Here is a 12,573-nt window from a genome sequence, read left to right as displayed (position 1 = left end):
GACCGTATGTGTCATAAAATTGACGGTCCGAATCTAACCTAAAAAGTCTAGTGGTCTATTAAAGGACTGGTGGTCGATCTGTCTATCTTATTTCTTTAGATGTTTCAATTCATGGAAGGCCACATGCCTCTATCGCGGCTATTTTCCGGCAATTTGCGGCTATGTTCAACAGTTTTAGTTCTGTTTGTTTTTCCTGTTGAATCCTTTCCTTTATGCACGTTTAGTCTCTTGACGAGTTTGAGATAAAAATGTTTCGATTTCGTTCCCGCACGCGTTTCCCGGAACAAATTTTGACCCCGAACAGATTTAATAGGGGAAAGACATTGAAGACCCGAAGTCATTTTCTTATCCCTGCACCCGTATGAAAGACGTCTCAAGTCATACTGCTAAACCGGTTGAGTGTAAACTATGAAGGTTAAAGAGTTGAATCTGTTTTTCTGCTGATATTTTTCAGGTACCATCAAATTATGACTCGAAGTAATGAAAAAAATGGTTTACAAAACTTATATTATTGACTTCGATTTTTTGACAATTACAATTGCATTTTTGAGAAAATCTACAGGTCTGCTTAATAGTATCGTTTTCAGTTTGTCAGGTTTTTGGAGTACATTGTGAAGTTTTTGGTAGAAATATTTCCTATAAGGTTTTGGATAGCTCTCATTTAATTGCTCTCAAAACAATTTCGTTATCAATTTTTGAGGCAAAATTAATTCAACTTAAAGTCAAATTTCAAATATTATTTCAACACCTCTGATCCCCTACACTAGTTCTCTCGTCTACTTTTGAAATTAAGATGAAATGCAGCATTCGCTTAACCAAAAATTCCGATGTAAAATCAACGAACTGCATCCAATTTTCAAAGTAAAAAAGTTGTCACACGATGTGATATGTTTTCAGGTTTGTTAAACTATGGCTAAGTTTGCACTTGTGTTAAACATTAGAGAGAAAAAAATGTGAACGATTTGTGATCATGTCACAGCTTCCTTTTACTTTGAAAGTTGGATGGAGTTATCAACTTGGGATTTCTGGTAAGTGAACTTAACATGAGTTTTATATAATTTTCATAGGTAGTTGAGAGGACTAATGTAAGAGATCAATGATAAAAATGAATTGTTTTTGAAATCTGATTTTAAGTTGCAGTAATACTGCCTCAAAAATGACTATCTGCTTCGGAAAAATAGGGGATTCTAACTTATTTTTGCCGTTCAGTATATTACTCATGCGGTCCTTTTTCTGCGATTTGTCGCTTGACCGATTTTTGGTCTTTTGCTTTGACTTTGTCCTCAAAGACGGGATAAATAGGTAAAGCCCGGAGGGCGTTAAATTCTCTTTCTTACGGCACACTAGTCTCTATGTATCTCAGTATGTGATTCACAGAATTATTTATTTTAAGAGACATAATTGTATTATATGAAGATTGGTTCTTGGAGTTTGACTCCTCACCACTCCATCAGCCCTCACCCATCCCACACTCCATCTCATTCCAACTATAATTGCAAAAACTTGCCCCCAACCTGCGCTCACGCCCCCCTCAATTAAGCTAAATTAGCCTCTCGCCAGGCGTTTGAGAGAATTCGACCGACGTTAGTTGGTTTTGTTTTTATCATTCGGTCTCTTTTTGGATCTTTTCCGTTTGTGCCCCCAGGTTAGTGGGTGCATATTATTTGCACCCCCAAGACCCACGTGCCATATTTTTACACAATGATTTACTGTGTAATGACACGTGTGCTGTAGTGGAGGGTGCATAACTTACTGGGGATCCCTCTTTTTTATACAATAAATATTATTATTTGAATAATCTGTAGTCAATCTATCAATAAACTAAAATTGAATTTCTATAATTGGAAGCTATGTTTTACCTGCTTTGGTTTTACCTTATGCCGGGGAAATTTTGAATTATGTTGAATTTTTTGCTGTCAGGCCCTTGCCCTACTCCTTTAGAGCATATTCTCAGCAAATATGAAAGTTAAATCTTTGTTCAATGCTGAAATATTCAATGTTTTTCTCAGCCTTGCAGTCTGGACGATACGAGCACCGAATGTGAAGTGTGTCCTGTGGGAACTTACTCCGACCGTGAGAACTCGTGGGTGTCTTGCAGACGACAGACGCTCTGTTCCGACAGACACCGCACACTACATGCAGCTGGCAATTCAGTTCGTGACAACACTTGTGGGAGTTGCTTAGCAGGGTCAGTTCAAATGCAGTGACTATTTAGCCGAAATGGGTTCGAGCAGAATAATCCAAATGAGAAATTTAGCCAATCATTTGAAGATATTTGTGTACTTAGTCTAACCTCATAGCGCGAGGTGGTAGTTGCTACTGTTTTTCGCTATTTCTATTGTACTTTTGCGGTTGTAATCTGGAAGCAGCAGGAGTTTTGGCGCCCTCTTAGTAATTGGGATAACTTTGTCCTTTTTATTCCGCTGCAGGACTCAATTTGTGTGCTATAGTGAGAAGCTGTGTTTGCCTGCTGTATTATTAGTTGCCGTTTACTTCTTTTTCTAAACTTCTTCTATAGTAAACTTTTATAGTATGTCTATCGTTCTTAAGTATGTATATGTTTGGTGGTGAGAAACCAATCTCGAAAATGTTAAACGAAGAGTGCAGAGCTGACATGCTTCAGTTTGCTGAATATGAACAGATGAGATAATCGATTATTGTAATTTCATGAAATTTTTAGGCGTTTTTTACGCGATCTTAATTATTATTTGCAAATATGAATCAAATTAATTAAATTGCGCATTTTTATTGACGATAAATTAAGGCAGACCTAAAGTGGGCTCCTTTTATAGCCTTTGAGTATAAAGAGTTAGGGCTACTTATTTCTGCGCACGAGTAGGCTTACCTAGTTACCTTTGACTAACCGACTCTGCAACCGACTTCATTTATAACGGTGGTAATAATATACAACACCGGAGTCAATAGTATACACATAGTGCAACTATCTATTAGACTGACTAGAGTCAGGGGCACCAAAGCTATATAAAAGAGAATGGAGTCTTCTCAGTCTCTGATTGCTGGAGAGTACACATTCCGTGTATTCGTGTGCTGCATCTATCCGGGGGTTGAGAGTTTTCGTCCGAATTAATAGAATTCAGCTGAATATTTGTTGTATGTGTTGATCCCTGTCGAGTGGTGAAGAGGGTGACGAGTTTTCATCGATGGTCTGTGTCAAATTAAGTGGGTGATTAGAGTTGTCACTGACTGTTCCACATCCTGGCGGTTGCAGAGCCAATATGGGTACCAGTTACAGGGTATTCTGGCCAGTGACGTCACTCCTGTTTTTAGTTTCCAGCTGTCTCTCACTGACCTTGCAGTAAGGGTTTATTCCCCGCTGGGTGGAGAGTTGTAGTCTCTGTCGGTGGTACAAAGTTTTCAATTCATCTCTTCCTCAGTACTGTTTTATTTGATCGGATTTACCACCTTACCGTATGGTTAGTATCCAACTTTAGCTACTGTGAGTTACTTGATCCTTTAAACTTTATTTACAAGTATAAATCTTTATGAGTAAGTTCCCACCAAAGAAAAAGTGAAAAGAAATTTGTCCCTAGTTCTTCACTTGAGGGAAGGACTAGTATAGAGAAGAAAGAACGTTAAGGAAAATAAAATAGATGAGTTTGAGAAGGAATAAAAATAAAGTTTAGTTCTGAGAACAGTGAGTCTCTTGATGATAGGACGCTGACCCAGAGAGGTGGGACTGTAGCCCACTAGCGATGTTCAAATTCAAAGTCCGGAGCCTGATTTCGAGGGTCCCCGAAGAATTTAAGGAAATCTGGATCTCTGGCGAGATGCGGCAAGAGGTCCAGGGTATAAATCGATGTTGCAATGTGGTTGCTTTGCGAGGTGATTGAGTATATATTTTTCTTTTCGTGGTGGCCCTCTGTCCTCAAGCTTGTCTGCAATCCAGCCGCGGTAGAAAAAGTTAAACGTTCGGCCATACATACATTTCGTAGCGCCAGCCTCTACACATCTAAGGATGGTCCATTAATGGATTCGTGTGATTGAAGTGATGTTGCACTACGAGCTAGTTGTGTGTCGCTGTAACATCGTCGTTTTGTTGAACCTGTGCGATTGGTTGTTGACATCAATCTACGTTGGATGTAGAAATCCAAACTGCAGATAGAAAGGGTCATACTTCTGATACGCTCGGTAGGGCATCGTTTTCTGCGTGATCATTGTGTTCAAATGGCTGGTGCGGTCAGCCAACGCAAAGGAGTATTTAGATGAGTGCCAGATTCTCTCCGTGAATCTATAATAGAGGAAAGTGAGCGCACTCCAAGGGGACTGTTTGGTTGCATCCCTTTTCCATGGACTCGATCGAGCTGGCCAATTTTACATGTCTCCGGGGTCGGTTTGAACATACGCTTGGGGGCGTTGCGGTATATTTAATCCTCTCGGTATCATGAATGCCATTTTCTGTTTTTTTCCCGAGGGGATTCGTGAATTGGTGAAACTCGAAATTTCGCCCTGTTGCCCTGAGTTATAGGCTTTGGGTTGGCACAAAGGGGTTTCGCTTTTGTTGTCGCGGTGAGGACTGTGATCCTCTGGGTGAATTATAGTCAGGCCAATGAGAGGATCTGGTGGATGATTGTTGTGCCCTAGGTGGAGACATACTGGCTGGATAGATGTCCGTGGATATAGGCCTGTCATAGTGGAGGTTGTGGAAATGCTGTTGCGGGCACGATCGGGCCATTATATCGAGGTGTCTGTTGTGGGGCTGACTTGAAGTACTTAGTATTACTGGTTCAGTAATAAAATGTACTGAATTCTATTTTTATAATCTTATTATTGGTCTTTGTATTTGGTAAAACTGGTAGAGCAGTGTTAACTTCACGTGTTGAACTTTGTGGCAGTTCTGTCGAGTTAATTGATTGCAAAAGTTTTATGTTAGAATTATTATTTGCTGAGTCACCAGGTGATAATGTAATGACAGTTCCAACTTTTAAAAAAACTAGAGTTAAAACCTGTTTTGATTGTGTCATTTGAATTTGTATCCATAGGTTGTGAATGCACAAATGTGTTTAGGTCCTGTTCTACTGGTGATGTTTCTAGAGAAGTATAAAGTTTGTCGTGTAAGCTACAGTATCTGGGTGGTTTTCTGCATTAGTGTTCTATAGTGAAAGAATAGATTTGTTGCTTCGCAACTTTTGTAAAAGTTCTGATGGTGCTTCTGCTATGCAGACATAGTTTTCTGGAAAGCAATTCGGATCATATATGCACTGTTAAATTTTTTTGTGTTTCCGAATTATTTGGGGATACTTCTCTGCTATAGACTGTGGCTTTAAATTGATGGTGTACTAGGCTTAGCCAAAACGATGTAGAAACCACGTGAGAAGTGGGAGTACTTCTAATATATCTGGTTCTAAATAGTCAGCGTCTACGATTGTAATATCTAGAAATATTTGTATTAGATGGTTAAAACCTGTTTCCTGTCAATTTTGTGTACGCTTTCATCGCGTGAAAAAATACTCTGCATTTAGTTTTGCTGCAAGCCATTTAAGGAATTCAGATGATGGTTTTTTAAATTGTTCCTATTTTCTAATAGTATGATTTTCTTTGTGTAGTCCTGCTAGGAAATCAGATAGTGTGTTAGATAGTGGACAGAATATTACGACAAGTGTGTTTTGTTAACTGTTGTCCGTAATTTTCTTCGAGATAAGAGAGAAGCTGTCTCAATATGAGAGGCTTTTTCTGGTATTGAGATAAAGTGATGTTCTTTGTTAAAGTAGTGAGCCGTTCATTGTGCAATAGTGTGTAAGAATAGGTTTAATTCATCCGCATTTCAATTTTTTACTGTTTGAAAGGGTTTTATATGTTCTAGTAAGCGTTGTTTTTCTTGTTGAAGCAGAGATATCTCTCTTGCATCAAAAGAACGGTCTGACGCGAATAATGTTTTGCTCTGAATGAAATCCATTTTAGAACTTTCGTGGTTGTTTGATATATTTTTTTGTCGTTACTTTTGAACGATTTATTAGTACTGCTTCTCCTGTGACTAAGCTTAAGTATATAAAAGTTAAGTTGAGTTAAAGTTTCTCTGTAAGAAAGTTGTGTTTTCGCAAGTTCGTTTTGCGGTTAGAGTTTGTTGACTCGCTGGTAGCAACAGTTAAGGCAGACCTAAAGATAGGGTTTTTTATTTCTGCGCGCGAGTAGGCTTACCTAGTTCTCTCTGACTGTAAAACACTGAAGGTAGATTTCAATTGTAAAGGTGGTAATATAGAACACCGGAGTCAATGGTATACACATAGTGAAACTATCTATTAGACTGACTGTAGTCAGGCATGCTAGCGCTATGTAAGAGACAATAAATTCCTCTCAATCTCTGATTGATGGAGAACACACATTCTGTATTTTCTTCTGCTGAAAAGTACTGCAAGAACTACTGAGCATTTTCTGCTAATTTTTACCTGCTTTTTAAAACATGAGTTTTTTTAGAACATTATGGAGCCTTAAGCGAATCCAAAAACAGTTTTTACTTCTCAGTTGGATGGGCCAGCATTAAAATATTTATTTTTGATACGTGTGCATTTGCATTAGCACCGTACTTATAATTCTCGATAGGTGTGACCTTTCAATTGTTTTTTTCGTACTTGCTGAATAGTTCAATTTACACCAAATGTGATTATCAGATACGTTTTTCAAGACTGTCCTGCGTTTTACTTGATGCCCCTTTTTAGATATGATAACATCATTGATGCTTTTGTCGCCTGCGTTGAGTTTTTTGTTGCTGTTTTTTGCCAGTGCGGCCAAATAATAGAATGACTTCATTGCTTGCGATATTTTTGTTCCCTGCAATATTAGGTAAAAAATATGCAATTCTCAAAATAAAGTGTGGGGCCTATCGTGGAAAGACTAATGTTTCTTTAAAATTCAGTACAACTAATTGCTCTCAAACGAAGCTTGTATCAATTATATTAATCCTGTTGGTCTTAATAAAATTTTTTGCTGGACCGCTTTTCCGCCTGACCCATTTGACTTTTGATCCTCAAAAACAAGATAAACAAGAAGCGTCCAGCTGGCATTATGTTCTATTAGAGCCTTTAAGCCCATCGGTCGCCAAGTGTGCGATTCACAAATTGTTTTAGAGACTTACACTTATGGTGCGAAGGGCGGTTCTTAGAAGTTGACCCCCACATGTTGTTGCTGTAGCTGTCGCACAGAGCTGCAATTTGCAGGTAATTTTGGCGGGACACAGGCGCTTATTGCTGTTTTTATCTTGTACCTTAGTTGCATTTGTATCATAGTAATAGTTGGTATAATAGTAGTAGTGTGAATGCCTATCCACAACTTGCTTCTGGTGCGGCAACTTTTCTTCATCTACGCCATGGTGAATGACAAGCGGTCCCCGGGTTAGGGAGACCCAGAGGGGAATTGTCAACATCGATGGAAAGATGGCGAGGAAGGCTGATTGTTCTGTGCAGTGTGGTCGAGTTGGACGGATGGTATTAAGTCCAGGCAGTTAGCTACCTGTACTGGTCTTTCCAACAGGTCAATCACTTTCAGGTCCGTGGTGTTCTTACAGATGAAAATGTGATTTAGGTCACGTGGTGGTACTTCACATTCGGGACAGCGGTTATCAACCTTGTTACAGATTGTACTCAATTGTTTAGCAGGGGGGAGTATCCAGTTTTCAGTTGAGCTTGTCGGATATGTGCAATTCGTGGCAGCGTTTGCTTCTGTTTTTTTGGTGGAGATTTGCCCAGTTTCTTGCTGTCTTTGTTCAATTGAGCATGGCCCATGTCTTGATGGATACTTTTGAGCTCATTTTTGTATTCCTTTCGATTTAATTGCTCTTAATTGTTTGTGTTGTTCGTGCTGATGATAAAACAACCTCTTCAACCCCACCACCACTTCAGCCCCCCACTCACTCAGAACCCCCTCAATCCCTACCCCTGCACATCGTTCAAGCCATAAGGGCGCCGTGCAGCCAAAGACCCATGAATTAAGTTTTGCCCGTTTTTGAAGTTTTGGGCTGTCTATTTTGGTAGTCCTTTTGTCATATTACTGTCTTTTTAGCAATAGGTCTAAATGACTTTCTGCTGAGGCGCAATTAATTTTTCTGTGGTTTCATTGAATATCTTGAGGCTCTAAGATTTTAGTGAATAATTGATTTCATGAAATATTAATGAATTTTGGTTAAGAATGAGTTTTGGTATTCCTTATTTCATTCGGAAAAATGAAATGTCTCTTTAGCTACTCAAGGAGGCATTATTCAATCTATTTCAACGCGTATGCATCCTATGTCTAACCATTTAAAACTACTTGGACACTATTTGTCTTAATCAAATGGTAGTTTTAAGTTTCGACCGTTTTGGTAGTAGTTTAGTTATCTTGCTTATCGTCGTTAAGGTTCATCTTTTTGACTCTATTGTATGCCACCAATATATTTAGTTAATGGTTTCGAATAAGATTTATCGGTTCCAAGAACTTCGATACTATTTGTTTTGCTATAATTTTAATGCTGCCCCCCTTTTTTTGCTGTCTTCTCACTTAATCGGATTATTAGTTGCTCAACACTTCCATTTTCCACCCTCCGCCACCTGTTCATCTGAACCCCCGATTCATCTAGCATCTAGCCTTCGCAACCCTAACCTCCAGCACATGACCCATCCCACCAACGCTTGCCCCACCCCTCCCCCCTCTCACACACATCGCTAGCCCTCTAATGCTATCATCCCTAAGCCCCAGCTAGCTATTGTTGATGCCAACTGGTCGCCGATCGTTTGAGAGCAATTCGCCGACTTTAGTTGGTTGTGTTTGAAAGTTCTCGTGGCTGTCTAATGTGGGCAAATTGAAACTAACGAACTCTTTCATTATAGCTGTGAAGCTGTAAGCTGAGCGGAGCTATATTGCGGTGCTCTTGGTTTTTTAACAATTCTAAGAGTTTGAATTGTATTGGGGTGCTTTCTTTGTTTAAGATCTTTACACATTTTCATGATTTTTGAAGACAAATTGGAGTAGTGATTTTGGTCACGCCGAAACACTAAGTGGAGCGAAAAAGCGAGTGGTTTTGCGGCTTGAACTTTTTTTACTCTAATTTTAAAGTAGAGTGAGAAAACTGTGTTTGAACAAAAAGTCGCTTTCTCGCTAGTGTTTTGTTGTTCACATGCGACATTTTCACTTTGATTTTTACTGTTTTTCCGATTTTTTGGATCGGAATTTTTTCTTAATGATTTTCTCAATGCATTCATAGCTCATTCTAGGCCTACTTTTTTGTTTAAGCCAAATTTAACTTTTTTGCTAGCGGTTTTTTGTTCACGTGCTGCATTTTAACTTTGATTTTCTGTTTATTTTTAAATTTTTTTATCTGATTTTTTTTTAAATGGTTTTCCCAGTTCACTCATAGTCCTACTAGGTTTAGTCTTTTCTTTAGTCAATGAAAATTCTTTGAAGTGCCGTAAAGGACCCTAATAAGAGGCTTCTGCGGGATAAATTTTAACAAGCTTTATTAATTTATCGCTGAACATTTTTTACTTAGCTTTTTGAGCGGCGTTGATTTTTTTTTTCAATTTAGATCTGTCTCTGTTTCTGTCTCTATTTTATGGCACGCAGGTCTCTTCTTTCGCAGCTATTCCGGTAATCTGCCGGCTATGTTTTCATATCTTTTGCTTAGCATTATCAAGCCTAGTTCTCATGGATCGCAAAATAACGTTTAATTGAATCTAATAGATAGCCTTCTTGGATAACTTCTAGTTGCAAAAGTTCAATTTGCATCTGTTTTAATATTGGTTTTTAATTTTTTTTTATTGTTTTAAGGTTTTGCTTTTTTACTTTTTGTAATTTTTTTTTGCTATCCTGATGCTTAATCAGATTATGGGTGCTATTCATGTGTCACTTAGTCTGATTAATGACAGGTCTCGTCGGTTTATTTTAAAGAAGAACGGTTTAAACAAGTTAGACACTATTTGTCTGGAAGAAATTTCAGTGAATGTTGAGGGTTTCAGTGTTCTGTAATCTCTTATTGTCATCCTGGTTACTGTAGTGAACGATAGTTGTCATTATTTCAATTTTCTATTTTCTCAGTTTACTTTTTTTGGCTGTCCGCTCCTCGCTTGGTGTGATTTTTGACATTCAATCGGCTCATGACTAATGGCTAGTGAGTCATAATTGAATGTCTTTAATTGCCTCATTTCTTATCTAACCGTTTAAACAATATTTCTTTGAATAAAGTTTTAATGAATTTTTTCGTGCTTCTTGTTTCTTTGTGTAGCTACTCTGTAATTGTAATAGCAGATCTTTCAAGACTTTCCATTTCAACAACTTTACTAGTTTTGCTGTGCCCAACTTTTTCTGTCTATCGTTTCAAAACAAAATTATTTTTGTTTTTGATTGTTTTTAATTGTTTTTGATGAAATTTCACAATAAAAATGTCAACGTCTGCGTGACCTGAATGCTGGAATTCTGGTAACTGCTTGGGTATCTTGTTTTTCCTTTTGTTATTTGTTTTCTGTGGCTCAAGCAATGATATGATTTTTCTAGATACATTTTTCAATTAGCCTCAAAATTGCATAGTGCGACATTGAGGAAGGTCAACATTTTTGGCATTTCAGTTTGGAAGTCGAATGTCAAGATTATAGTTCGATAAAACGATCTTTTTCAGTACTTTTGTGTTATTTGTATTATTACTTCATAAAACCTTTCTTCGCCATGGAGAATTGCTGTTTAGCAAATTCCCGTGCATTGCTCAGACATGCTCAAAAGATTGAAATTGGCACCAATTTTCATTGAAAATGTTAAAGCGCATATTGAATATGTTTAGCTTTTTCAACTGAACCAAATCAAGCGGTAAACCAACTTAATCAAATCTGTCTCTGGAGATTACCCAAAGAGCATAATTTTGTCTTGGGCATAATGAATTTTTTTAAAGTCCATTTGTGAAACTCAAACCCTGAAACAGGTTGTATTGAGAGCTTTATCTATCAACGGATTTAGCATGAATGACATGGTTTTTGCCTGTATGGAATTGAGTCAATAGTTTGAATTGAGTAGTTGATTTAGAGCCAAAGAAATCTGAACCCCGACCACGGGATAAAAACGTTTTTTTTAAAAAAAAAAGTTGTTTGGAGGACGTGAAATAAAGAGAAATAGGGATAATAGAAATGAAGCAATGTTGTAGGGTAGTTTCTTTGATTTGCATGAATGTCATCGATTTAATGGATACTGAAACTCCTGCTTGTCCTTCATTGTTCTTGAATCTTTCGAGCTGCTTGTTCTTGAGTTAATCTGTAGAAGTCAATATTCCACGTACCAGTTCTAATGTCATTGCAGCAAAGTAAAGAGTATATTGCATTTAGTTGATAAATTCTTTCCGTATTTATCTTTCTTTTCAGACAAGTGAAGCCCTAAAATGTGAGTAATATTTCTGATTACGATCTTCATATGGCCATCTTTACTCTGCTTCTCTGTCCTGTACTAGACAAGAGCTAAGGAATTTATGATCATTGCTCTGTTATATTTATGATGTACATTGTAGCTGTTGTACTGAAAGTTGATCTCTGGCGTTGACCGCGCAACGTGGAAAATTTTGATTTTCCATAATAGTCCGAAATGGTTTGCCTTATTTCAAAATTTGTGTAATTTCTTTTATTGCTCAGAAAGAGTTGGACATATTTGAATCTCACCAGAGTCAAACAAAGTCTATATTGTAATACATGAATTTACCAAAAGACATGCAATTTGACGAAAAAGAAATCGTTGAGATGTTTTTTTTAGCTGCAAGCAATTGACAGTAATTCAAATGGTTTTCTTGTTTATTGAAATTGGCTAAGGAATTCATTTTTCAATGTCAACAGATAAGTTAGAAAATATTTAAAAACTAACATAATTCAACAAATTATTTAATTGGGAAAGATAGTTCACCTCTTTAATTGATTGCGAAAATCAAATTACAGTTACTCGAAGTGAAGAATGGTAATTTCCTACGTAATTGACTCAATATTACAGGTATACGGAAATGGAAATCAGCGGTACGGAAATGTGCGTGGGCTGTAACATTGTGGAAAATCCACCTCCAGAATGCGAAGGATACATTGAGGTGGAAGAAGACAAGGATAAAGAGGAAGCGACCAAAGATGATTCTGAAGCCACTGAGAAACCAGTCGTGGATGAAGGAAACAAGGGTGCTGTTGATGCGAATGGTGGGGGAAATGGAGGCACAAATGACAGTTAGTCAGATTTTCGGTTCCATATTATAGGGTTGAAGTAGCTCGACAGGAAATTATTTAAATATTTATTATAGCTGCGAAGCTGTAAGCTGAGCGTAGCTATATTGCGGTGCTCTTGGTTTTTTTTACGACTCGAAGAGGAGTATTGGTTTTTACGACTCGAAGAGGAGTATTGGTTTTCTTAAGGTTTTTTTACGACTCGAAGAGGAGTATTGGTTTTCTTAAGGTTTTTTTTTTTACCGGAAGTACTATTCGTTCAGACGCTGTTTTGACCTAAAAGTGAAAGTGAGTAAAATTGCCGTGTGAACTAATTTTTTCTGAGCGAGAGAAGTTTTTTGATCATGCGCCGCGTTTAGTGAATGACTTTTTGACTTTGAAATGTAGGTTTTGACTGAATGGCACATATAGATAA

The 12,573-nt window shown here is 37.7% G+C and overlaps 2 protein-coding genes and 1 pseudogene across 2 annotated transcripts in view; all 3 read left to right on the top strand.

Moving 5' to 3' along the window:
* The window catches only part of LOC142340905 (mitochondrial dimethyladenosine transferase 1-like), a 498,997-nt gene that overhangs the window by 415,849 nt on the left and 70,575 nt on the right, over positions 1 to 12,573 (top strand). The window lies entirely within an intron of this gene.
* The window catches only part of LOC142340904 (guanine nucleotide-binding protein G(I)/G(S)/G(O) subunit gamma-12 pseudogene), a 407,251-nt pseudogene that overhangs the window by 356,123 nt on the left and 38,555 nt on the right, over positions 1 to 12,573 (top strand).
* LOC142341600 (uncharacterized) overlaps positions 1 to 12,573 on the top strand; it is a 35,397-nt gene that overhangs the window by 2,157 nt on the left and 20,667 nt on the right. The window contains exons 2-3 of the mRNA XM_075392682.1: positions 2,010 to 2,188; positions 11,941 to 12,161. Of these exons, the coding sequence (XP_075248797.1) occupies positions 2,010 to 2,188; positions 11,941 to 12,161 (400 nt within the window). The remainder of the gene's footprint in view (positions 1 to 2,009; positions 2,189 to 11,940; positions 12,162 to 12,573) is intronic.

Source organism: Convolutriloba macropyga, chromosome 6 (genome assembly GCF_964194025.1).
Source record: "Convolutriloba macropyga chromosome 6, txConMacr16.3, whole genome shotgun sequence".
NCBI lineage: Eukaryota > Metazoa > Xenacoelomorpha > Acoela > Convolutidae > Convolutriloba > Convolutriloba macropyga.
This window is presented reverse-complemented; position numbering and strand designations above follow the sequence as displayed.